The sequence below is a fragment of the Pongo pygmaeus genome, chromosome 16 (genome assembly GCF_028885625.2).
Source record: "Pongo pygmaeus isolate AG05252 chromosome 16, NHGRI_mPonPyg2-v2.0_pri, whole genome shotgun sequence".
NCBI classification, from domain to species: domain Eukaryota; kingdom Metazoa; phylum Chordata; class Mammalia; order Primates; family Hominidae; genus Pongo; species Pongo pygmaeus.
This window is the reverse complement of record NC_072389.2, coordinates 47,627,071-47,653,679: the sequence shown is the minus strand read 5'-3', so window position 1 is coordinate 47,653,679 and position 26,609 is coordinate 47,627,071. Positions and strand designations below refer to the sequence as shown.

General features: G+C 47.1%; 2 protein-coding genes across 11 annotated transcripts in view; one reads left to right on the top strand and one right to left on the bottom strand.

The window, feature by feature from the left end:
- Window positions 1-10,103, top strand: part of ZNF106 (zinc finger protein 106) — a 78,923-nt gene extending 68,820 nt beyond the window's left edge. For all 5 annotated transcript variants that reach the window (XM_054452073.2, XM_054452077.2, XM_054452076.2 and 2 more), the window contains 5 exons: window positions 217-336; window positions 850-921; window positions 1,703-1,774; window positions 4,933-5,079; window positions 5,529-10,103. In XM_054452073.2, coding sequence (XP_054308048.1) covers window positions 217-336; window positions 850-921; window positions 1,703-1,774; window positions 4,933-5,079; window positions 5,529-5,585 — 468 coding nt within the window. In that variant the 3' untranslated portion in view covers window positions 5,586-10,103. The remainder of the gene's footprint in view (window positions 1-216; window positions 337-849; window positions 922-1,702; window positions 1,775-4,932; window positions 5,080-5,528) is intronic.
- Window positions 10,104-10,612: 509 nt separating this feature from the next.
- CAPN3 (calpain 3) overlaps window positions 10,613-26,609 on the bottom strand; it is a 57,827-nt gene continuing 41,830 nt past the window's right edge. For 2 of the 6 annotated variants that reach the window (XM_063652143.1, XM_054452087.2), the window contains exons 9-24: window positions 26,063-26,140; window positions 23,323-23,483; window positions 21,161-21,330; window positions 20,836-20,847; window positions 19,972-20,180; window positions 19,195-19,231; window positions 17,037-17,054; window positions 14,647-14,760; window positions 13,565-13,642; window positions 13,102-13,159; window positions 12,951-13,015; window positions 12,438-12,506; window positions 12,268-12,346; window positions 11,934-12,050; window positions 11,589-11,647; window positions 10,613-11,189 (exon numbers count right to left, since the gene is read on the bottom strand). In XM_063652143.1, the coding sequence (XP_063508213.1) occupies window positions 11,163-11,189; window positions 11,589-11,647; window positions 11,934-12,050; window positions 12,268-12,346; window positions 12,438-12,506; window positions 12,951-13,015; window positions 13,102-13,159; window positions 13,565-13,642; window positions 14,647-14,760; window positions 17,037-17,054; window positions 19,195-19,231; window positions 19,972-20,180; window positions 20,836-20,847; window positions 21,161-21,330; window positions 23,323-23,483; window positions 26,063-26,140 (1,351 nt within the window). In that variant the 3' untranslated portion in view covers window positions 10,613-11,162. The other 4 variants (XM_054452088.2, XM_054452089.2, XM_054452090.2 and 1 more) reach the window with 4 other exon arrangements.

The following is a 26,609-nucleotide window of genomic DNA, read 5'->3' as shown; positions in this document are numbered from 1 at the left end:
CCATATATTTTGTATATGTAATAAATGATTGTGGGATACATCTGCTATTAAAGTTAATACAATTGTATTAACTGTATTTGTACGGTTAATACAATCAATTGTATTAATTGTATGTGTACAGTATCCTCAAAATTATGTGTCTTAGAATTATAGAATTATAACCAGGAAGGAGTCTTGAAAGTCAGTCTGGTGACTCTTACTTCTCTTCTGACATAGACTGGTGAGCTCGTGCGGATCTATAAAGGTCACAATCATGCAGTGACTGTGGTGAATATCCTAGGAAAAGTGATGGTGACTGCTTGCCTGGATAAATTTGTTCGTGTCTATGAATTACAGGTAGAATTGATATTCAGTATTTTGCTTGAATGATTTGGGGAGACTGTCTATTTGGGTTTAGTGTTGATTTTTGATACAGTAAGGTGGGATGGAACCCAGGAATCTGTATTTTCACAAGCATTCTAGATAATTATGAACAGCTGGCCTGTGGACTGCAACTTTCAGAAACTGCTCTAAGATACTTGATCTGGGTCATGGGTGTCAAAACTTAATTTCTGGAGAGCAACTCCAGTCTCTTAAAACCTGTCGAGTTCTTGTGTGCAGTTTCAAGTTTGAAACTCTGATTCTAACAAAATTGATTTTATTACTTCTAATTACCAGCTCCCTCCTTGAGTAGTAGAATGTAAAAGAAAAATTGCCATTAGAATATATTTCTGTTAGAATGCTACTAGTGCTTCCACTTAGCGCCTCAGGTGTGGTTTTAAACCTGCCAAAGGCCTTTAGGGACTGTACTTATTAAATGCAAGGTATAAATAACTTCAATTCTCTTTCTTTTTTTTTTTTCTGCCTAAGTCTCATGATCGATTACAGGTTTATGGAGGACACAAAGACATGATTATGTGTATGACCATCCATAAAAGCATGGTGAGTGTTGTCATGTAAGATATTTGCTTTTGAATGTGTTTGCTAAAAAATTCTTGTCACTTCCAAAAGTGACATCTGCTTCTGATATGCCTCATTGTTAAGTACCTTCCCATCTCTTGGCATAATAGGGAAGTAACCAGGGGACAGTGTTGAATATTCCATTGTCTATTAACAGCCAAAATTATTACAATAAAAATGGTAGTATCAACTACAGTTTAATAGAAGGTAATTTTAAGATGCTTCAAAAAGTTGAGTGGTGCCTTTTCCAGAGACATGATCTGAATGGAACAGTGGAATGCAGTCAGGAGATTTGGCCAATGTGGCATGGTTACAGCAGATCTAAAAGTAGAAACCAACTCACGTAACCCTGCTAAGCCTTGTTTATTTTATTTTTTAAGTTATGGAGTTGAACCAGAATGGATGTTTTTCAGACTCTGAGTAATAGAATCCTTTCTTTTCCAGGGAAATACAGGTGCCTAACATAGAGCACCTGATAGAAACCAGGGCTACCCCAGTTAAAGTATAAAGGACAAGTGGGTGCCTCTGAGCCCTGCCACTCCTCTCTGCCCTGGTCCCAAGTGGCTTTCTAAGGAGCACAGCTGCAAAATACCTAGACTAGAAGATCTGGAAAATACTTCCCCATTCTCCTACTCTGGAGCTGGTTTTGATTTAGGTGTTTGTTTTCTTGTAGCTGCTGCAAGGAGCTTGTGACTCCTGTTTTGAGGGTGTTTTGTAGTTTGTGTGTATTTTGGTCTGATATTATAAACCTCTCTTTCTCCAGATTTACACTGGCTGTTATGATGGCAGTATTCAGGCCGTGAGGCTTAATCTGATGCAGAATTACCGCTGTTGGGTAAGGAGTGAAACTCTTCCTGTCACTGGACTTCTAGAGGTTGCTTCACCCTAGGCTAATTGATAGATCTTCATTATCATCAGTGTCGCATTTTTATATTTTAGCATATTTTAGCATCTACTTTATGCCTTACACTGTAGATCACAGGTTGTCTCCTAGGTGGTGGTTTTGTTTTATTATAAAATCAATACATGCTTAGAAAACAACAGTACAGAAATATGTGAAATAAAAAGTGGAAGTGCTTATTTTGGTAATGGCACTGCCCCCTCTACTCCTGCTCATCAGAGATTACTAGTGTTAATGGTTTGGTTTGTGTCCTCATTGGTTTTTGAGGAATAGGCAAATAAAAAAAATTTAAGGTGTTGTAAGTTCTAAACCTTAGTTCATCAGGCTGAATTGTGTGGTTTTTATTTTGGGGTTAGGACTGATGATTAACCCTTAAAATTTTCACACTATTTCTTATAAGCCTTAATTTTTTTTCGTCAGTTCTAACAATGGTAGCTTTTCCCTAAAACCCTTAGATCCTTTTCAGCATTGATGGCGTGAACTTGACACTCTCCATTTTAAAATTCGACTTTACGCTTGTCCACAGCTTAGTGACTTTTTAGCTCTTTACATATTACTGTCTTTGCTTTTTAATTTTCTCAGTGAAGGCAAGCAAAATCTAGTACAGTTCCTCTTTATCCAAGGGGGATACGGTCTATGTTTTTTTGATGTGATAATCAAGAGGGCTAAGTGACTAACAGGCGGTAGCGAATATAATGTAGATATGTTGGACAGAGAGACAGTTCACATCTGGGCGAGATGGAGTGGGATGGCAGGAGATTTCATCACACTGCTCAGAATTATGTGCAATTTAAAACTCAAGAATTGTTTATTTTGGGAATTTTCCAATTAATATTTTTGAAGATCAGTTAACCACAGGTAACTAAAACCTCAGAAAGTGAAACCATGGATAAGGAGGCACTACTGAATGACAGGATCCAGAGTACACAAATAGAGTTAATCTATAGAGAGAAATGGGGAAGATACCTCTGGCTTTATAGAGAGAAGGATGGAGTAGTACTGACAGAGGAAAAACTTAACTTTGCATTACTTTTTTTGTTTTGTTTTGTTTTGTTTTGTTTTTTGAGACAGAATCTCACTCTGTTGCCCAAGCTGGAGTGCAATGGCACGATCTCGGCTCACTGCAACCTCTGCCTCCGGGGTTCAAGCGATTCTCCTGCCTCAGCCTCCCTAGTAGCTGGGAACACAGGCACCCGCCACCACACCCAGCTAATTTTTGTATTTTTAGTAGAGACAGGGTTTCACCATGTTGGCCAGGCTGGTCTTGAACTCCTGACCTTGTGAACCACCTGCCTCGGCCTCCCAAAGTGCTGGGCTGACAAGCATGAGCCACCATGCCTGGCCTGCATTACTTTTAAGAAATAAACATGTGTTTGAATTAGAATCACAGGACTTTACCAACAAGCCTGTAGGGAAAAGCCAAGACAGAGAGTCTTTGTGCTTCCTTGTTTTTCTTTTCTTCTTTTTCTTTTCTTTTTTTTTTTTTTGTTTGAGACAGGGTCTTGTTATGTTACTCAGGCGGGAGTGCAGTGGTGTGGTCACAACAGTCACTGCAGCTTCAACCTCTCAGGCTCAAGCAGTCATCCTACCTCAGCCTCCCTGGTAGCTGGGACTACAGGCATGTGCCACTATGCCCAGCTAACTTTTGTATTATTTTTATTATTTATTTTTTTTCTGAGACGGAGTCTCGCTCTGTCGCCCAGGCTGGAGTGCAGTGGCGCAGTCTTGGCTCACTGCAGCCTCCACCTCCCAAGTTCCAGCGATTCTCCTGCCTCAGCCTCCCGGATAGCTGAGATTACACGCACATGCCAGACGCCTGGCTAATTTTTGTATTTTTAGTAGAGTCGGGTTTCACCATGTTGGCCAGGCTGGTCTTGAACTCCTGACCTCAGGTGATCCGCCCACCTTGGCATCCCAAAGTGCTAGGATTACAGGCGTGAGCCACCATGCCCGGCCGGTTTTTTTTTTTTTTTTTGGTAGAGAAAGGGTCTCACTATGTTGCCCAGGCTGTCTCGAACTCCTGGGCTGAAGTGAACCACCCACCTTGGCCTCCCAAAGTGCTGGGATTACAGGGTGTGATCCCACTGAGCCACCATTTAGGAAGCATAAGACACTAGCTTATGCTTTCTAATGCATGAAATTAAGCCACGTTTATAAGTAAAATTATAGCTTAAAAAAATAAGTAGGTATTCATAAGATTGAGATTCAAGTGACAAAGGTTGTGAGTAAAGTCGGGCTTCCATGGCAAACACAGTATTCTACAATAAATATTTCCACAAATGTAGTATTCTTTATCAGACATTTTTATTTTCACATTTACATTCAACAGTTCTTAGAATTGTTAAAAATAGCCCTTTCAGGCCAGGTGCGGTGGCTCACACCTGTAATCCCAGCACTTTGGGAGGCCAAGGTGGGCGGATCACTTGAGGTTGGGAGTTTGAGACCAGCCTGACCAACATGGTGAAACCCTGTCTTCACTTAAAAAAAAAAAAAAAAAAAAAAAAAGCAAAATTAATTGGGCATGGTGGTGCACGCCTGTAATCCCAACTACTTGGGAGGCCGAGGCAGGAGAACTGCTTGAACCCGGGGGGCAGGGGTCAGAGGTTGCAGTGAGCCGAGATCGTGCCACCGCACTCCAGCCTGGGCAACAAGAGTGAAACTCCATCTCAAAAAAAAAAAAAAAAAAAAAAGCCCTTTTGGTATTATAGGAAAGGTATTTGCCTTTTGTATTGAATAAACTAAGATAGAAACTCAATTTTATGATGGCAACATTAAAAAATACAGTTTAAACAGAATTTTATGGTAATTTATCCATAAATATTTGCTGGCCTTTCCTGATTTAAGAAGTTGTAATTGCTACATTAGTGCTGTGCCCTCTCAAAATATCAAAAGATTTTTCCAGTATTTTCAAGTTTCCTCATTATACTGATATTTTGGTTGCCTTGGCTTTGTTGTCTTTTCTAGCCAAGAATAAATTTGAAATAAGGGGCTGGCTTTTTGCTTCCATAGTGCTTATGGGATCCAGGTGGGGGCTGTTCTGATTCACGTTCACTGCACCCTTTTTCACCAAGTCTCATTTTCTTTCTCTCCAGTGGCATGGCTGCTCTCTGATATTTGGCGTTGTAGATCATTTAAAACAACACTTGCTGACCGACCACACTAATCCCAACTTTCAGACTCTGAAATGTCGCTGGAAGAACTGCGATGCTTTTTTCACTGCTAGGAAAGGATCCAAACAGGTACATTAGTGGGACTTGAGGTTTGTCTGGGATTCAGTAGACTGCTCAGAGCAGGGGCTAGCAAACCTTTTTTGTTTTATTATTGAGAATTGCCATATATAGGGAGGGCCTAGGGTTTTTTCTTTTTATGATTCAGAGATTTGGAGGGTAGCTTAATGAAGTTGCAAATGAAGAATTAGGTCATTTTTGAGAAAGGGCCTGAAGAGAATGTTTTCAGATGTTTCAAATCCAGTAACTGAACCTGGAGATTTATTACAGTGCTCTTGTGCTGAGACAACAACTCACCTCTAAGTACATGGTTTCATGTAAATTAGCAAAGTGCTGGCTCCTAACTGCCTTTCCTGTCTGGATCCTAGGTGGAATGGACCCACGTGGCTTTCCTTGGCTTTGACTTTCTCCTGTCTTACTATCGACTTCTCTCTCATGGGCCCTTTTCCCTTCATTCCTAGGATGCTGCAGGACATATTGAACGACATGCTGAAGATGACAGCAAAATTGATTCATGAAGTTTTTTGCCTCCCACGTTGGGAAGTCATTAGTTGAACTATTTTCACATCGGCCCCCCACACAGGCCACTCTCTTCCCTTCCTTGGTGAAGCAAGGAAGGAGAAAGTGGTTACTAGCCAGGCATACCCGTAGCATAAGTCTGGGCAGCTCTATGGGATGATAGATTACACTTTTAAGTTCTTGCTGGAGGTTTTAAATAGATTTAGACAGATGTTAAGGAACCATACTCCTCTGGGACAGCATGGCATATAGTGATATATGCTACTTGCATTCTCCAGATGTTTATTAAAGATACAGATCCTAATTGGTTACCCAGTTTGACCCTAATCATATGTATATTTTATTGATTTCAGTTTGCAATTTTTAGTTTATGTTCTTATGATGGTTTAAACCTATAGTCAGGCTTTTAAGTACAAGTTTGTTTAAGTGCTAGACTTTCAGGATCAGTTTTAATTTCTTCATTTGTAATAGCTGGGTATTTAAACTGGAAGCAAATAGTTTTCTTCCTTAACAATTATGTGCAGTGTGTGTCACTGTTTTCTTGCTTTATAGATAGAGCTGGCTTTAAGTGCTAAAGGACACAGTAGATTTTTGACAAACAGTGGCTGCTCTGCTATCTTTTAGGAATTCAGAAAGCAAATCACATAGTCACAAGTCCTTACAGACACCACTTCCTAGTAAACCTCGGTAAATGTGGATAGAAAGCTCAGTGTGAGGCAGTGCGTAGACCTAATGTGTACCTTTACATCTGCTGTTGAACCTGGGCACTACCTGCTACAGATCCTGTCAGGCTGTTGAACTGGAGGTGTACCTTTATCTTCCTTTCTAGTGTCTGACCCTGCAAGCCTAATGTTGGTTTGAACCCTTTTGGTTTGTTCAGTTGCCAGCCTCCATCTCTCCCACTGTATGGCCATGCCTAGACTGATGGCAGCCATTGAGTATTCCTCTGGGCTCACGGGGTGTTTTCCACCCCCCTGCAGCACCTAAGATGGTGGGGGAGAGGGGGTTAGAATAAAGCATCTGAATACAGTTTTCAGGACCTCAAGCAGACTTCCTAGAGACTTGTTTCTGAGACAGTTCTTTGCCTTCACTTCCCTGCTAGCTGGGAAAAAAAGAGTGGAGCAGAGACTCTGCCTGGCCACTGAGAACAGCCAAATTCACAAACCCTCAGTGGGGCTTTGTTTTTGGATTTTCTCCAGACTCATCAGTAAACCTGTAGAAGTGTTGCTTTCCAGCCTTTTGTTTCTGGATCCTCAAAACTCAGAAAGTGGCCGGGCGTGGTGGCTCACGCCTGTAATCCCAGCACTTTGGGAGGCTGAGGCAGGCAGATCACCTGAGGCTAGGAGTTGGAGACCAGCCTGGCCAACATGGCAAAACCCCATCTCTACTAAAAATACAAAAAGCCGGGCATGGTGGTGGGCGCCTGTAATCCCAGCTGCTCAGGAGGCTGAGGCAGGAGAATCGCTTGAACCTGGGAGGCAGAGATTGCAGTAAGCCGAGATCGTGCCACTGCACACTCCAGCCTGGTGACAGAGTGAGACTCCGTCTCAAAAAAAAAAAAAAAAAAACAACAAAACAAAAAACTCAGAAAGCTTCTTCAGAGAGAGAAAATAAGGGGGAGGAGCCCAGGGCCACATACCAAGGTTTGGGACATGGTGCCTCATGCTCTCTGGGATTGCAGAGCATCCAGGTCTGTCTTCGCCCCTGTTAGTGCACATACATCCACTCACATGTCTTCCCTCAGGCTGTCGGGCAGGGGGACTTCACCAGGGGGTTCATGGATAGGCTTCAAGAGGGTCTGTGAGCCCCCAGAAATTGTGTGTGAGACTGAGTATGTGTTCTTTTTTCCAGGAAAGGCTCCAGTGGTTCTTACTTGATCCAAAAAATGTCGAGAATTAATCTAGGAGGCCGGGCCTGGTGGCTCACACCTGTAATCCCAGCACTTTGGGAGGCCGAGGCGGGTGGATCACTCAAGGTCAGGCATTCGAGACCAGCCTGGCCAACATAGTGAAACCCCGTCTCTACTAAAAATACAAAAATTAGCTGGGTGTGGTGGCATGTGCCTGTAGTCTTAGCTACTCAGGAGGCTGAGAGAGGAGAATCACTTGAACCCTGGAGGTAGAAGTTGCAGTGAGCTGAGATCATACCACTGCACTCCAGCCTGGGCGACAGAGTGAAACTCCACCTCAAAAAAAAAAAAAAAAAAAAAAAAGAGTTACTCTAGGAGATAATGAATGGCCTAGTACTAGATAATTAATGGCCCCGCAGGCTCTTGACTTCTGTCCTTGGGGAAAGCCATTTTGTTAACCACACTAGTGAGATTTACATGATGCTTAATGGAGAACAGAGAAGATCTTGTTGCAAAAGGTGTATTAAATATTTGTGCTGTTTCTGTATGAGATTAAGAAGCTTTTCCCACCTCTCACCCCTATTTCCTATAAGGATATCCAGAGAAGCCAAGCTGTTCTGTGGGTTTGGGAATGGTCATTTCCCGGGAAAATGCATTTGGATCGATGACTAAACCTGGCCCTTTTCTCTGGGCTGTAGTGAAGCCGCATTTTCACGCTGGCTGGCAGCGTGCTGAGAGAGCCTCGAATGCTCTGCGGCTTAGTGCCCTTCTGCCCTGCTTGATGATATATCGAAAAGATGAGAGTGAAGGAGCCTTTGTGCAGCAGGAAAAGGGTAGGTGAGGTGTTGGGCAGTTGTGGGGAACTTCTGAGAGTATTACAGACTGGTAGAATCAGTAAGAACTCTGATTTGGACTTTGCTTTGGTGGAACTGTACGCCTATATCTGCCTGTGTGTGTGCAAGTGTGCAGGTTCCTTTGTATGTATGTATATGTGTGGGAACCTGTGTTTGTCATATTTTTCTTCATTTCACAAAGGCTTTTTTTTGAAGCAGTGGCAGTAATGCCTTTGTTTCAAGAACACATGAAATTCTTTTAACACCAGATTAGTGTGTTACCCAAAATGAACCGTTCTAGCCCTCTATTAAGAAATAAAGGGACCATAAGCATTTTGGCTGCTTATGGCTGTGTGTTACTACTTACAATTGTCTTGAAAATTATGCAGAACTTTGCCTTCTTTTTTTAATGTCTTCCACAATGTTGTGACTGATTATAACCCTGTTTCCCCTCAGAGAAGAGCTATGGCTCAGGGATCTGTGTTGACTCTGGCATTTAGTGGCTTTGTGAAGGAAGGAAACCATTAAATGACCTGACAAAAACTGACTCATGTCTTTAAAGTAGTTGGAGCCACTTTTAGAATGTTATTCTCGGTTGCTTTTGTCTAATTCTAATGGCTTATAGCCAAGAAAACCATAGTATAAATCTTTTTGTGTACCTATGCTAGTGTTTAAATGGCAGTTTGTTGTGATAAACTATCAGTCACTTCAAGTTTTCTGTGAAAGTTTTTAATTAGGTTAAAAATAATTTTGGCACACCTCTCTACTCAGTTTATAAAGGAGTTCCACACAATGCAAACAAAACTCTAACAGCAAAGGTTATCTTGACCTGATATTACTTGAATCTGAGAGAAAGTCATTATTTACTACTGCACTCCTGCTTTTGTGGGAAGAATTTTTTTCTTCCCCAGAAGAGTTAACAGTTGAGTGTTCAGCTCCTGACTTACCTTTAATTTAGAGGCAATATTATTACTGTTTAAATGATTATTTGCTTAACACAGGTTTTATTTTGTCTTTTTTTCTGATAGATTATACAATGGACAACTTTAGTGATGAGGCATGTGGATGATTTGGTGGGAGTAGTTATATACTTAGTGGAATGGTTTATTTTATGGAAGAGAATTCATTGGAGGTGAGATTGAAGTATATTGTGAAGTGGGATTTGAACAGCACATACGCTCTGGTTTGCTCAAATAACTGCAGTTTATGCTTACATCTAAATTTTGTTTCTGTTACCTAAACGGGAGCTTCTAGAATTATGAAGGCCATACCTGCCACATTTATAAAATAATGGTTTTATCTCTGCCCCCAAATCATCAGGTTCCTCGGGTTTAAGAGAAGTGGTCTAATAGACAGGAATAGAAGTTGTGGTGGAGGTGATTTGGGATAGACTAGGTTTCCTTATGCAAGTGGATATGAGCGCCTCATAGAAACCAGACTTATTGTATTAGACAGTAACCTCTAACCTCACCTCCAAGCCCAAGTATATGGCCCTGCTGGGTTACCTGGTGACTAAATTTCCCAGATTCACTCTAAATTCAAGGTAGTGACCCAAATAAATTGGGAGAGGAGGGGGTCAAGGAGGAAAAGCTGTTGAAAATCTTTCTCATATTTAAGAGAAATATATGCCCTAGAGCTGCTCCAGCACCCTTGGTTTCTGATTTAATATTGAATATGGATTAGAAGAATGAAATCAGATGACACCTGACTGCAAAAACGTTTATAAGCAAATAGCCTTCTTACATTTTGGTATAAAGCTGTGAACTTCGTAACTTTGTAAAGCAAGAGGATATAAAGCAAATACAAGAGGAAAATAAAGTACTTTTACTAATTGACGGTTTACTTTTGTTACCTTGTCTGCATATTCATGGTCAGCCCTTTCCACGTTGGCTTAGCGAGGAAGAAGGAAACTGGGTGGAAAACACAGGATGCCTATAGATATGCCGCAGGCCATGGTCCAGAGAAGTTTAGCAAACAGCTGCGTTCAGGGTTTTGTCCACGGTCATGCGACAGGTCAGTTAGTGAGCAGAGGAGCTAGGATAGCTCAATCTCTACTCCATTACATTCAGGTAACCAGCCCCTCCCATTGTACATGACCCATTTATTCTTGACGTCTTTTACAGCAACAACTATTCCTCTGCCTTCCTTTTATGTCTTGGAAAGTATCTGAGCCATTCTTATGCTCAAGAAATAGCAATAGGCATGATTAAAGGGGGGTTCAAGATTTTGTTTTTGTGTGTGTTTTTCATTGTTCTCTTCTAGGTGATAGGTGAGTGTATGATTGGAAGCCATTCAGTCATGCTATTGCTGATATCTAAATGTGAGAAACAAAACACAAGGGGACCACCATACACATGCCTTTATTTAGATCAGCTTTTTTCAAAATGCAGCCAAACTTACGAGTTGGACAGCCCAAAGTAACCAGCCCTATTCCACTGAGTTAGTTTACCCCACAGCAGGCCTCTCCTAAAATAACCAGCAGAAGCCCAGCACTGGGCCCATGGTGGGACAGCGTGAAGGTGATGGAGGGCTCTAGCACAAGGAGGTGCTGAGTGCCACCGGCAGGTGCTTCTGCAGACAGCCTAGAGCAAGGTAAGCAGGAGCACTCGCTTCAGAACCGAGGCGGCTCGGACCAGAGGCAGGCACTTTCCTCCACGTGGCAAAGGGACAAGGGTTTGTTCTTCCTACCTCATTGCTTTACTAAAGGGTCAGGCTAGGCATGACCGATCAAGGATGGGTAGGGGTTAAAATGGAGGAGGAACATGACTGATGAGGTGCCTGGAAGCCTGTAGGGGTGTAGCTGCTGGGTCCTTTGAGGTAAGTGGCTTTGGAAATAGAGGGTGCAACTGAAATCCTGAGTGATCCTGCATGGCTTTGGATGAGGCCAGCCTGGTTCAGGCATACATGGTGAGCTGCAGCCACTGAAAGAAGTCCCAAGATCAGAATGTAGATCAGAAAAGAGTGACCGCCCCCTCCCCCGCCCTAGGAATCTTACAGGGCAAGAGGAAAGGGAACAGGCCCAGCAGGTCAGACCCCCAGAAGATTTTCCAAGAAGCAGTGGCTTACTGTTTCCTTTCTCCTAGATCTTCCCTAAGAAGGTGCATGTTTTCCCTCATCAAGTGACTGGGGGAGCAGAGATCCTTTTGGACCTCAAGTGCACGTGTCCTGGGAGCCTGCTGAGCCTCCCTCCGTGTTCTGTTCCTATCCCTTCCCTCCACCACTGTGTGGAAACGAGGAGCACACCCTGGGTCCAGTCCGCCCGTGACCCCTCTACCTTGAGTTTTAATGTGTAGGGGGAATGTGCTGTGCCTATGCTTTACCTCCAGAACGTTGAGTTTGATGATACCATCTCCATCCTTGTCAAATGCATGAAAAGCTCCTGTGAAAGAATGCACAGGCCAGAGGCCAGTTACAGGCGCACTCCGCCTCTACTACTGTAACTTCCCCTCAGAGGACCATGTGCCCAGTGCTGTCCCTCATCAGCACAAAGATGTGCAGGCAGAGAATCACCAGTAACCCTCCCTTTGCCATCCCATTCTGGGCCTAAAGAGGACATTGGCTCTTGTTCAGCCTGGATGGAGTAGACTGGAGATTATCAGGTGAGATGCCTGTTGCCGCAACTGCCCCTGCAAGAAAGCAGAGGGCAGCCCCCCTCCCCTACTTACTGAACATGCCCTCCAGCCTAACGAAGCAGCAGATGAAACTGTCGAAGTCAATGTTCATGTGTTTGTCTGCATACCGCATGGTAATGATGTCATAGAGCTGGTTGTTGAGGTGGAATCCTGTGGAGGGGACCATGTTAGAGGTGGACGTGGAGCTGGAGGCCTTGGGCCTGCCTTCTATTTTCCCTGCCTCTCGGCCACTCTGTGACCTGGGAAGGGAAAGTGAGAAGCCCTTTTCCTCTCCTTTCTCTAGTGGGGCCCTAGTAGCCTAGTCCCCTCCCATTCCTGTTCCCACCGCCTCGGGTCCACATCCCTGCCACCCCTTCCTTCTCAGCACCTGCGTCGTTGACTGCATTTCGCATCTCGTAGCTGTTGATGGTGCCGGACTGGTCTGTGTCATAGTGTTTGAAAATTTTCTGGCAATAGAAAATTTGAGGATGGAGGTCACACACTGAATCTCCAAATCAACCCCATTCTTGACTCCCACACTTCATTTTCTCTTCCCACCTGCCAGGCCTTAATCTTGTTCCAGAGGTGGTGGAACTCTTGCAGGTTGAGCTTTCCAGAGCCATCTGTCTGGAGGAGGGAGGTCAGGGCTACACAGCACACAGCACACAGCAAAATCCCCCTGGATTTGGAGGGAGGGTCTAGGAGACTCCGCTTGGGCTGTCCTATCCACTGCCCTGTTGTGGTATTTAACCCTCCCCTCCACTCCGCCACCAGTCAGAGATTGCGCCTACTCTGTAACCCAGGAGCCACTCTCCTAAGGACCACTTTTGCTTGGGCAGGATCCCAGGCCTGAGAGAAGCACAGGGGTTAGGGCAGTTACAACCCAACGTCCTCCCCTTCTGCCTCTAACCAACCCCTTTCAGAGGAGTATCCAAGATGTTCTGAATCAGGGTCTCCTTAAGTTTCCCTGGGCACAAATTAGGGCCCTTTGCCTGACTGGGCACCCAGTATGTTGCCTTGGCCCCCGTGGGCTGATGACAGAGGGTCGGGAAGGGGCGGCAGGAAGGATACATCCATGAGCGCAATCATGCTACGGCAGGACTCCAGTGTGAACCCATGTGTCTTCAGGTCCTTGTCTGGAGGGATGGAGAAGAGTGAGGAGCTGCTTTGAGACAACGGGACTCCCCACCCACCCCACCCCCATTTGGTTTGAGCAACTCACGTTTGTTCACGACTGTGTTAAGGACCTTCTTGAGCTCATCTGCACAGATCTCCATGTCCTGAGGAGGAAGGGAGAGGAGGGTCATGGTTCAGGAGTACAGCAGCTCCTGGCGCAGACACTTTGCAAAACAAATTCCAGCTGGCCGTGTTTGTAAAATCCCTGTCGGTGCTATTATGTCATGGGAAGCTGGGGCTTTTCTGAGGAAGACGGGGGGCCAGATACTGCACCTTAGCTATCGGGACCACCGTGGGCAGCTCAGAGCAAAAAGGCCTCTGAGCCCCCAGCGGACATGGCAGTCCAAAACTCAAGGGCTTGTGGATTTGTGTGCTACACACACATCCCCTGGCTCCACCGAAGTCCAAAATGACCTCTACCAAACAATAACGAAATAACTGGTCATCTGAGCAGTTAATCCAGGAGAGAAGGAAGCACCTGTGGGTGTCCTGGGCTTGGAGGTACTCACATCTCCTGCTATCTGCTTGAAAATGTTCCAGAATTGTTGCTGTTCCTCACTTTCCTGGTCAGAGCTGCCAGGCTGTGGCTGTGGAGGCACAAAGGAAAACTGGTTCACAGGGGTCAGAGGTGCACAGGCCTGTGAGGCAAGCTCCTCTGGGCCAAGGGAGCCAAGTGCCTAAAACGGCCAGAGGTGGCAGCAGGAGCTGGGGACGGGCAAATGCAGACCTGGTGAGCTGGAGTGAGACACATCGAGGCCTCAAGGACTCTTCACACCTCTCCAGCCCTGACGCCCCCAGCCAAAGGAGATGTCGCGGCCATGCAGACAGCCTCCTCCCTGCCACCCCAGTCCCCACCCACAAGAGCCCCCTCCACCATCCCAGGCCTGACCATTCCAACTAAAGGTGCCCGCAGGTCAAAGAAGGTCTGACCGTTCTGATTCCTCCAGCCACCCTGTCATCAAGGCCAAGTCCTCAGAGAACCTCCCCTAGGCCCCACTGCATGAGGCCCCGGATAGAAGAGGGGGCTCCCAGACAGAAGAGGGGGCTCCCAGACAGAAGAGGGGCCCTGGATAGAAGAGGGCCCCCCCGGATAGAAGAGGGGCCCTGGATTGGTCTGGAGACTTTTGCCTCTAAGGCTCACCTCCACTAAGCTCCCACTCCAATCTAACACCCTCCTGTGAGCTCTAGAGGACCCCATTTCTGATGTCAGCCCCACTTTTCTGCTCCTATTCTTTATCCCCCTATTGTGAAATGCTCAAGGCCACCAGGAGACAAGAGTTGCGCCTCCGCTCTCAAGCTGGTTCTGTCTCAGCCTTTGCCTCCCCTTCTCTCTATCCTGGCTGGATCAGCTCCATGGGAGGCTCAGCCTGCCAGTCCACTCCTAGAATGGAACCCCCATCATGGGATATTTACCCAAGCAGCAGCCCAAATTTCAGGGGAACTTGCTGAGAGAAAAGGTCAGTGGGACAAATTCAAACCTCCAGATGTTCGAGACAAACTCCTGGGAAGCCTCCAGCCCCTGTGTATCCCAAGCGCATAGGAAGCCCCTGCAGCGTGCTGGCCACCCCACCCATGCCACATGCCCAGACACCTGTGGGGACTGCTTTTGCTTATCAGGGCTTGTTTTGCCTTTGCCCTCCTCTGACTCCTGGTCCACACCCAGCTCCTTGTTGCTGTTTGCTCTGTCCGAAACGAAGATGATGGGCTGGAGAGAGGAGGGAAGGAGGGAGGAGGCAGGAAAGAAGGGAGGATTACAGTCTGAACAGGCACACTGAGGCAGCACCTCTCTTGGAGCAGCTTTATCCAGTGAGAAGAGGAAAAGAATAGGCGGGAGCTCTTCAACTTCGGTTCAAGCTCTTATCTCTGCCACTGACAAGCCGTGTGACTTCAGTTCTTTATCTTTTCATACCCACTCCATCCCTCCTCATGGTAGGGTATTGAGAGCTCAGCATGTGAAATGCTAAGAATGCTAAAAGCAGCATGATCTAGTGCAGTGATTGTCAAGTATTTTGTAGACTTTTTTTTTTCCAGATGGAAACACTGTTCAAATTAAATTTCCTGCAGAAACATGGTGTATATAAAAACACGAGCTTCTCTGATTAATGAGAACAGAGCTCTTTGCCCTCAGCACCCCACATCACCATGGCAGCTACTGAGGCACCTCAAAGGAACCTCTACAACCCTGCAAAGTATAGATTGAAAAAGGACACGGATTAGTGGCATGGTCAGTGGGTGAGCCATCAGAACACTGGGCTGGAATCCCAGCCCTGCCCCTCATATAAGAAATATCCTCTCTGGCCAGGCACGGTGGCTCACGCCTGTAATCCCAGCACTTTGGGAGGCCGAGGCAGGCAGATCACAAGGTCAGGAAATCGAGACCATCCTGGCTAACTGGGTGAAACCCCGTCTCTACTAAAGATACAAAAAAATAAGCTGGGCGTGGTGGCGGGCGCCTGTAGTCCCAGCTACTTGGGAGGCTGAGGCAGGAAAATGGCGTGAACATGGGAGGCGGAGCTTGCAGTGAGCCGAGATCAAGCCACTGCACTCCAGCCTGGGCGACAGAGCGAGACTGTCTCAAAAAAAACAGAAATATCCTCTCTGGCCTCAGTTTACTCATCATTTAATGGTAAAATCTGCTTTCCCTCCTCATAGGGCTCTTGTGGGGATCAAATGAGATACTGAATGCAAAATCACTGCAAAAACATTTAAGATGCTACACAAACAAGGGATATTTTCAAGACATGCTCGTGCAAGTGACAAGGATATGAAAAGGATGGAGAGCGGCTGCTGCATGGTGCCAACACTGTGGGTGTGGTGCACCTGTAGGGAAAGCCGGGGAAAGGCAAGGGTGTGGGGATTGAGGCTGCAATGCAGAGAACAACTGGGCAGGCAGAGCCTCTGGGAGCAGAAAAGCAGCCTGCCCGGACTCAGGCACCACTGCCCTTCCATGCTGCTCATCTAGGACAGCTCAAGCAGATAGACCCATGAAAACGGCTCCCCAGCTTTGGCTCCCAGCAGGCCCCAGAGGCCTTGGCTTGCTCTGCCTTCTAAGCAGTGTCTTGCTCAAGCAGCTGAAGCTTGTGGGGATCGCAGAGCAAATGGAGGTCACAGTCTGAGGGGGGATGTGTAGGATGGATATGGTGTGGCCATGGAGCATCCCTGCCAGGCACACACTGGCAGGCCCGAGTGTGGGTCTGGACAACACAGGCCTTGAAGTGTAGGGGGCTGGCACCAGAGAAAGAGGGCAAGAAACACAGGTTTTGGAGTAAACAGACATGGTTTCCAGTTCCATTTTCCCCACTCATTAGTTCTGTTCCTTGGGCAAGTTCACTTCTTTGAGTCTATCTCACCTGTGAAAGGGGAAAAATAACAGCACCTACTTTGTAGATACTGTTATAATTGGGGGGGAAAAAAAGAGAGAGATTGACCCCAAGCACAGTGCCTGGAATGTGGAAGTGCCTGATGAATGTCAGCTCTGGTCTGGGCCAGCACCAGTACCTGGAGGACCCCTGTGATGGATCCATCACCACCAGGCACCACCAGAAATGCTAGCACCAAATCTGATGGTGTATGATGGCCTCTTGTGGTTCAGGACATGGACTCTGGACCCAGACTGCCTGGCTCTAAGTACTGGCTCTGCCATTCCCTGGCTGTGTGGCCTTGGGCAAGTTAGTCAAGTCTGTACCTTTTCTCCCTCTGAAAATGGGGATGGTTATAGTACTAATCTCATAGGGCTGTTGTGAGGAAGGAATTAATCATGGAAAGCACCTAAAAGAGTGCTTGGCACGTAGCCTTCCCGCAGCAAATCGTAGCTACTGCACGCTTGGCCCCAGCAAGAGCTCAGGGAAGGAGGGGGAGGGAGAGGCAAGTCTGGTGCATGGATGCATACGAGCTCACACACACATGCACATACACACACACATGCACATACACACATATGCATGAGTACACACACTTCATGCTCTCTACCCACACACCTACCTTGGTTTTTTTCTTTTTCTGCATAAGAAAAGGAAACAGTAAATGCAGAATAAGTGAAAAGTAAGTTCTCAGAACTGCCAGTGGCTTTTGGCTTCCCTGTATCCTGGTCTTTAGCTTGGGGTGGGGCTCCAGGGTCCAGAAATCTGAATCACATGGAGCCAAAAAGGGGCATGGAGGGTGAAGGGAGAAGATAATTCTTCTTTCTCCTCCATGCCCAGACACCAGTGACTGCTCTGACTTTGTTTTTATAATCTACTCTTACTGCATATGGCAAGGAAAAAGATCTGGCTAAGGTTTTCTTTCTTCCTTTTTTAAAAAATGAAATTGGTGGCCGGGCGTGCTGGCTCATGCCTGCAAGCAATCCCAGCACTTTGGGAGGCCGAGGTGGGTGGATTATCTGAGGTCAGTAGTTCAGGACTAGCCTGGCCAACATGGTGAAACCCCACCTCGACTAAAAAATACAAAAATTATCCAGGCGTGGTGGTGGGCACGTGTAATCTCAGCTACTCAGGAGGCTGAGGCAGGAGAATCGCTTGAACCCGGGAGGCGGAGGTTGCAGTGAGCCGAGATCATGCCATTGCACTCCAGCCTGGGTGACAAGAGCGAAACTCCGTCTCAAAAATAAATAGATAAATAAATAAATAATAATAAAATGAAATTGGTTACTAAAACACCAAAAACGTGGCTCACTCAAACTGACCTGACAATGGATTTTGACTTATAGAATATTTTTTAAAAATCTTTGAGCAAGCATTTAACATAGGGAGATTTTCTTTGGTAAAAGCCCCAGCTCTGGCAGGCTGCCCTGGGCCTGTAATCCCTGCGGCAACTATCAGCTGAGCCAAGGGCCCTGCTCCCTGCGTCTTCCAGATTGCCCCAGGCCCCAACATTCCTGTTGACCCTCGACACTGGAGCCAAATGTCAGTTGAGAACTGCAGACAACTGTGTCAGTGCAGGGACATCAAAACCCCTGCACCTGCCTGCTCTACTCAGGTGACGTGCCAGCTCCCATAAGCTTTTGAGTTTGCAGGTCCTGATCAATACTGCACACCGATGACCAGCATCCAGATGACCAGAACAGATGCCCACACACCTACCACTAAAACCAATCGCCTGTGGTCATTCAGAAGGCACTTGGAGACCTGGCACTGGCTCAGGGTCAGGATTATGACCATGACTGTCACTGCCCAGAAGACAGTTCAGGGGGGCATTTATCCTCCCATTGGCCTACGTCATCCCCACAGAGCACAAAGGACTGTCAACTGACTATAGCCCAAAGCCCCAAGGCAGTCTGCAAGACTCCTCAACACAGAGCCCAACACACAGCACTCTGTGCTTCGGACTTTGGGCTTCTCACTGCCTGGGGCTGGCCTCAGCGTGGAGGTGCGGAAAAACCTAAGTCTGGAGTCAGAGAGTCTGAATGTGAGTTCCAACCCTGCCACTTACTGAGCTCTGTGAACTCAGAGAAGTCATTCAACCCCACTGAGCCTCTGCTTCCTTTCTTGAACACCAGGGATTATAACCCCGTCTACCTCTCGGAAACCTTGCAAGTATCACGAGGACACATGCGAAAAGTACCTTGTAAGGTGTAAAGTGTGAAAAAGCACCTCTGTGTGAGTGCCCATGCTGTGCCAGACACTTCACATACATCACCTCATTGATGAAGCCTCACAAAAGCCTTGCAAGGCACATTATTATCCCCATTTTACCGAGTAGGAAACTGAGTGAGAGGGATTACAGAAATTGTCCAGGTCACCCCGCTGGTAAGTGGAGGATTCAGGTGTCAACACCAGGTCCGGCACCAGCTTACTTTCTTTTCTCTATGTGTGAAATCCAATGTTATCCAGTCTCAGAATCCAGTGTTCGCTGTGGCTCTTGTCATCCCTTCCTGTGGCGTTGTTCCCTCCCTCTGATTGTTCAAATTGCTTTTCCTTTCCAACACCCTCTTCCGTAATTCCCAGCCCCTGACTGCCTCAATGGCCCCCGGTGCATAAGGCCATGCCAAGCAGGATTTGCAGTGCCATGGAGGGACTGCTAAGCACAGCCCAGACTCCCATTCCCTCTGCCAGTGCCCATTCTCCCCTGCACCATCTGTCCCCTGCATGGTCAGGGAAGGGGACCCTCTGGACTTTTCACACAGAAGATCTAAACCACTCACCACTGGCCGATCCACGGAGATTGTATTTTCAACTTCCCTGTGAGGAACAGAGACATGTGGGGTCTCAGTGTCACCAGAAGCAAGCAGGAGGCCCGTGGAGGGTTTGCTCTGGTGCACGGCTTCCTGGCAGCCAAGCCAGAACCAGCCTCTAGAGAACCCCTGGAACACCCCAACCCCAGGAACCAGCCCCATGTCAGCACCATCCCCAACAGCCAAGCCCAGGCACGCAGGTTCTTGTTGGTATTGCTCAGAGGCCCCCAGAGGCATGACCCAGCCACCTACCCATGGACCTGGTGCATCTTCCAAGGACAGAGATCAGAGTGGCGGGGGCTATGAACTCGTCTGTGGTGGCCAGGGACAGGATGTGGCTTTCCTGGCCATGCTAACCTAAAATTTCAAGCATCCCCAACACCTCCTATCCCTCTTCCCTACTTTATTTTTGCTCCATATCACCTCTCCAAATCTAACATGCTATATATGTTTTTCCTATCCATTATTGTCTCATGTTAGAATATTAAGCTCCATGAAGGCAGGGATTTCTTTCTGTTTACTTCACTACTCTATCCCTAGTGCCTAGGAGAGTGCCTGGAACATAGTAGGTGCTCAATAAATATCTGCAGAATGGATGAATGAATGAGTGGGGGTAACGTGGCCAGTGGCTCAGGAGCAGCAGAAGGACCCCTGGAGGAGAGGTGTCTAGCTGCCTCAAGCCTTCAACCTCTGGAGTGGGCCATGTGAGCTTTTAGAAACAGGTGGGAAAGCTGGGCCAGCACTCACTCGGAGAGGTTCCTCTTTTCAGAGAAGACCCGGAGGATGAATTCTCCCTCCTGGTGGGGCTCGTAGGTGGAGGGCACAATGACGTACTCGCTGGGAGGCAGGCGGAAGCGCTGGGACACCTCCCGCATGTTGATGTAGGTTTTGCTCCTGGCCTTGGAGGCGTTGTACAGGAAGAAGTCCTTCTGCAGGTGCTGCTTGTTCCCGTGCATCTGAGAGATGGGAGAGCCCAGGGCACATAAGCCCCTCGGGAGGGACGTCCTGTCCTGCCACAGCCGCCTCCAAGGGTCCCTTCCCAACTCCCTGGTCACCCATGTCACAGTCTCAACCTCCCTACTTCTGACTCCCAAGGCTTAAATAGCCTCCCTACCTCACTTCCTCTTCCTTTTCTGTTGTGATTCAGAGTGAAGGGCAAGTGTGTCATCCCCACACTCAGGGACACTTACCAGAACAGCTGCTCCTCAGCTCTGAAGCCCCTCAGGCTGGAAGGACCCCCAAGGAGGCCTAGAGGACTTGGCTGGGTTCTGAGGGAAGTGATTCCTCCATCCCAAGCGGGTAGCCACCCTCAGAACGTGTCTGTGTGACTGTGTGTGTGGCTGTGAGCGTGGAGGAGGGTGAGTGTGCAAAGGCGTGTGTGTGACATGCAGAGTGGTGTGAGGAAGAAAGTGCACATCCTGGGGGTGGTAGTCACGGGTCATGCAATGCCCTGAGGCACCTGTTCTGCAGTGGAAATAACGCAGGCAAGGCCCTCTCCTATCACAGTCCTGCCCACAAACCCCACCAGGAAGCTTCTCGATGAGCCACAGACAGACTTGGGGCCCCCTGGGTAGTGCTGCACACAACTGCTGGCCGCTGCTGCTGCTATACCTCTTTGGGAACCTTGAGGAGAAACAGAAAGGAAGATGCTTCAGATCTGAATGAGGATGAGGAGCCTGCGGAAGGGAATGCCAGCAACTGCAGCCCACATGCGGAAGCCTGACCCCCAGGCACCTGTCCTGCCAGGCCCGCTCCACTGCCTCTCCAGTGCCCCCCCTGGTATTTTTTGCTTGTTACAAACACAAGTGGGCCTGACACCAGGAACTCTGTGGGTCACTGGGTATTGAGGAAGCCAGAGGACCCCTCTAGAAGCCCCTGGAAGCATCCTTGCTGGGAAAGTATGTTTCCTGGGCTGGAGCCAATCAGGACTGCACACCTCGTAGATGGCAAAGCCAATGGTGAAGAGACTGGCCCCTAGCTTCCGGTCTTTCCGCCGGTTCTTCTGCATCAGTGCCACCAGGAAGCTGCAAATCACCTCCGAGTCATCAGGGTCATCATCCTCCTCCAGGAGCTTCAGACGGTACTGAGGGTTGGTCCAGAAAGTATCTACACCCCCAGAAAGGAAGCACACATTCAGAGCTGCCTCTCAGAGGGCAGGAAGGGGATGAGACAAAGGGAACCATTTATTTATTTCTATTCCCTGCATCTAGGTGCTTAGGAAATATCAACAGAAAACACGATTCAGGCATTTGTCTAATGATTTGGGGGAGGGGGGCGCTACCTTTATTCAGATGGAGCTGTACTGATTGGATATGTGGCTTTTCCTTCCTCTCTGAGCTTTCATTCTCAGTCTTTGCTGATGATTTTGTTTTCCTTACCTGCCCCTTAAACGCTGTTGGTGACTAGAATCTGGTCCTGGGCCTCTTCTTCTCTCACCTCACCCTTCCTGCCTCCCTAGGCAATCTTTCTTTCTTCTGCTTTTTAACTGCCCCTACATGCTCATGATGCCTGAGCCATACATCCCGGCCTCAATCTCTCTCACTTTTTTTTTGAGACGGAGTCTGGCTCTGTTTCCCAGGCTAGAGTGCAGTGGCACGATCTCGGCTCACTGCAGCCTCCGCCTCCTGGGTTCAAGCGATTCTTCTGACTGAGCCTCCCAAGTAGCTGGGATTACAGGCACCCACCACCATCCCCGGTTAATTTTTGTATTTTTTAGTAGAGATGGATTTTCACCATGTTAGCCAAGCTGGTCTTTAACTCCTGACCACAAGTGATCCGCCTGCCTCAGCCTCCCAAAGTGCTGGGATTACAGGCATGAGCCACCACGCCTGGCCTCTTCTTTCCTTTATTCCTCAAACATTTTTTGAGTTCTTATCATATCACCAAGTGCCATCTAATATGTGCATCCAATACTCTATTACAAATCTTCACTGGGATACTCTACAGGAACCTCAAACTTGCCATGTCCCAAGCTAAATTCCTTTCCCTATAACCCCACAATCAACTCCACCAAAAACAAACAACATGCTGATATTTTTCTCTTGTGTGTCTTTTTTTATTTTTTTTGAGGCAGGGTCTCACTCTGTCACCCAGGCAGGAGTGCAGTGGCATGATCATGGTTCATTGTAGCCTCAACCTCCCGAGCTCAAGCAATCCTCCCACTTAATTTTTTCATTTTTTGTAAAGATGAGGTCTCACTATGTTGCCTATGCTGGTCTTGAACTCCTGGGCTCAAGTGATCCTCCTGGCTCTGCCTCCCAAAGTGCTGGGATTATAGGCATGAGCCACCCACTCGATCTTCTTGTGTGTCTTATGTTGCAATGTTGTCAGGTCCCCAACTGGGAATCTTGACATCATTCTTCTTCCTTCCCTACATCACCCAATATATGCTCTCCCTAAATCTGCTCTCTCCCCTCCATCTCTGCTGCTACTGACTTGGTCTAGGTTTTCCTCATCTCTGACTTGAACTATTGCAGCAGCTGCTAACTTGGTTCTCCAATACTGCCCTTACTGTTACTGACACAGTACTCACAGTCCCTGACTTAGGATGGTTCGGCTACAATTTTTTAACTTTACAACGTGAAAGTGATGCACATTCAGTAGAAACTGGATTTCGAGTGCCCGTACAACCATTCTGTTTTTCACTTTTAGTACAGTATTACGTAAGTTACATGAGATATTCAACACTTTATTGTAAAATAGGCTTTGTGTTAGATGATTTTGCCCAACTTTAGGCTAAGGTCAGTGTTCCGAGCATGTTTAAGGTAGGCCAGGCTAAGCTATGATGTTTGGTGGGTTAGGCATATTAAATGCACTTTCGACTTAGGGTATTTTCAAAGATGGACAGGCTTATCTGGACATAACCTCATCGTAAGTCAAGCAGCATCTGCATTGTTCCCACAGTTTCCTGCTTCAAAGTCGCTACCAGCTCCCTATTGCAAACTTCTCAGCATGGTGGTTTCCTTCTCAGTAAAACAGGGAAGGTTTAATAAGATAGTGGACGTCTGGAACAGAGAGACTTAATAAGCACTAGTTAGGCTTCTTCTGCCTGGAACTTGTTCGGCTTAGACCCTCCCCCCCATCAAGAGCATCTCCCACCTGGGAAGTTGCGGCAGCCTCCAGCAGAGCAACCCCGTACCCAGCGGCCCTCGTTCACAGACACTGTCCAGGTCTGAAGCTTGTCAGACTGCAGAGCATCAGCCGTGAGGTTGCAGATCTCCAACTTTGTGAAATGGTAGATGAAATCCTCATAGGACATCCTGAGAGGTTGGAAGAAGAGAGAGACCCATATGAGAGCAGGTGAGGAGGGCTGGGAACAGAAGACCCCAGGACTAACACAGCACAATAATAAAATAGTTCACAGGAACTTGGTCAGGGTCCCAGAGGAGCCTGTCTTTCCTTTTTAGGGCAAACGCTGTGACTTCTGATGTATCTACTCCAAACCATCATCTTTTCTAACAATGATTCAAAAATGAGCCAGGCCCAGAAAGACAAAATGTCGCATGCTCTCACTCATTGTGAGAGCTAAAACAAAGCATATGTCATGGAAGTAGGGAGCAGACAGTGGTTACCAGAGGCTGGGAAGGGAAGGAGAGGGGAGGATGAAAAGAGGGTGGCTAATGGATACAAAAATACAGTTAGATAGAAGAAATAAGCTCTAGTGCTCACCCGGGCGCTGTGGCTCACGCCTGTAATCCCAGCACTTTGGGAGGCTGAGGCAGGTGGATCACCTGAGGCTGGGAGTTCGAGACCAGCCTGGCCAACATGGTGAAACCCCATCTCTACTGAAAATACAAAAATTAGCTGAGCGTTATGGCGGGCACTTGTAATCCTAGTTACTTGGGAGGCTGAGGCAGGAGAATCACTTGAACCTAGGAGGCGGAGGTTGCAGTGAGCCGATATTGTGCCATTGCACGCCAGCCTGGGCGACAGAGTGAGACTCTGTCTCAAAAAAAAAAAAAAGCTCTAATGCTCAATAGCACAGTAAGACAAACATAGCTAAACAACAATTTATAGTATAGTGTGTATGTGTATACACACACACACATATATATACACATATATACAGGTGTGTGTGTACATATATATGTGTGTGTATATATATGTGTGTGTGTATATATACATGTATGTGTGTGTATGTGTGTGTGTGTATATGTATATATATATTTATTTTTTTTTTATTTTTTTTTTTGGAGACAGAGTCTCGCTCTGTTGCCCAGGCTAGAGTGTAGTGGCATGATCTTGGCTCACTGCAACCTTCACCTCCTGAGGTCAAGGGATTCTCCTGCCTCAGCCACCTGAGCAGCTGGGATTACAGGTGCACACCACCACACCTGGCTAATTTTTGTATTTTTGTAGAGATGGGGTTTCACCATGTTGACCAGGCTGGTCTTGAACTCCTGACCTCAAGTGATCTGCCCGCCTCAGCCTCCCAAGGTGCTGGGATTACAGGTATGAGCCACCACGCCCAGCCTATAGTATCTCTCAAAATAACTAGAGGAAAAGAATTGTAATGTTCCCAACACAAAGAAAAGATACATATTTGGGATGATGGTATCTCAATTACCCTAATTTGATCATTACACATGTGTATCAAAATATCATATGTACCCCAAAATATATATAGCTATGATATATCCCTAAAAAATAGAAGGCCATGTGTGGTGGCTTACATCTGTAATCCCAGCACTTTTTTTTTAAGACAGTGTCTTGCTCTGTTGCCCAGGATGGACTGCCGTGGTACAATCATAGTTCACTGCAGCCTTAACCTCCTGGGCTCAAGTGACCCCCTGCTTCAGCCTCCCAAGTAGCTGGGACTACAGGCACACGCCACCACACCTGGCTAATTTTAAAATTTTTTGTAGAGTTGGGGTCCCATATGTTGCCCAGGCCCACATCCCAGCATTTTGGGACGCCAAGGTGGGAGGACCGCTTGAGCCCAGGAGTTTGAGACTAGCCCGAGCAATATAGTGAGGCCCGTCTCTATTATAGTTTTTAAATAAATAAAAAAATAAAGTAATAAAAACACAAAAAACCTTTCCCTTGACATTATACTAAGACAACATTTTTTTTTTCAGCAAGACAGAGTCTCTCTCTGTCGCCCAGGCTGGAGTGCAGTGGCACAATCTGGGCTCACTGTAACCTCTGCCTCCCGGGTTCAAGTGCTTCTCCTGCCTCAGCCTCCCCAGCAGCTAGGACTACAGGTGCATGCCGCCACGCCCGGCTAATTTTTTTGTATTTTTAGTAGAGACGGGGTTTCACCGTGTTAGCCAGGATGGTCTCGATCTCCTGACCTCGTGATCCGTTCGCCTCGGCCTTCCAAAGTGCTGGGATTACAGGCGTGAGCCACCGCGCCCAGCTTAAGCAAACGATTTTAAGGGTGATGAGCATCATAAATTAATCCCAGTCCTTGGGGAACTTAGGGGGCTCTCCTTAAGCTGAGACTTGAAAATTCTCCTTAAGCTGAGACTTGAAGCCTGAATAGAAACAACCTGAGAGAGGGTGAGGTTGACGTTGGAAGATCAGGGTAAATGGAGCTTCCTAGGCTCAGAAAAGAATTGTGCTAAGGCCAGGGTGCCTGTGGCTGGAATAGATTGTGTGGCGGAGGGGCACACAGGAGGCAAGAGCCATGTCATGTTGGCCTGGTCCTGGGCTCAGTTGTCCCTGTGGCCTGGAAGGCTCCTCTCAGAACCTCATCCTTGCTGGGCCTTGGGCTGGAGGAGAACACAGCCCAGATCTCCCAAGGGCTGGAATCTGATAACCTCAGCTGGGGACTGAGGTCTGAGATTTCCCCTCTCTTCCCCACCCCCTTCTGGGTCTTCCTGGGTTCTGGACTCACCAGAACTCTCCATCCTCAGTGACCTGGTGCTGCAGACGGGCCTTCTCATCTTTATCCACAAAGCTCCAGTCCTTCCATCTGGTAGGAAAATGGAGGAATTAAGGAAGGAGGAAGAAGGGAAGGCCTGATGTAGGTTGAGACAGGAGGTATCAGAGAAATACAAAGAGTTGCAGCCGCTGTGAACCACCAAAATGCTGACTTCATCTGTTACCCTCAGTGTGAAACCCAATAGCAATGACTTCTCACATCCTCAAGACTGAGCCTGAACTCCTTAAATGGGCTGGTGAGGGCTTGATCCTTCTCCTCATCATACTTTAAAGGTTAAGAATTGAATTCTGGGCCAGTCGCAATGGCTCACACCTGTAATCCCAGCACTTTGGGAGGCTGAGGTGGGCGGATCACAAGGTCAGGAGTTCGAGACCAGCCTGGCCAATATGGTGAAACCCCGTCCTATTAAAAATACAAAAATTAGCTGGGCGTGGTGGCGGGCACCTATAGTCTCAGCTACTCAGGAGGCTGAGGCAGAAGAATCGCTTAAACCCAGGAG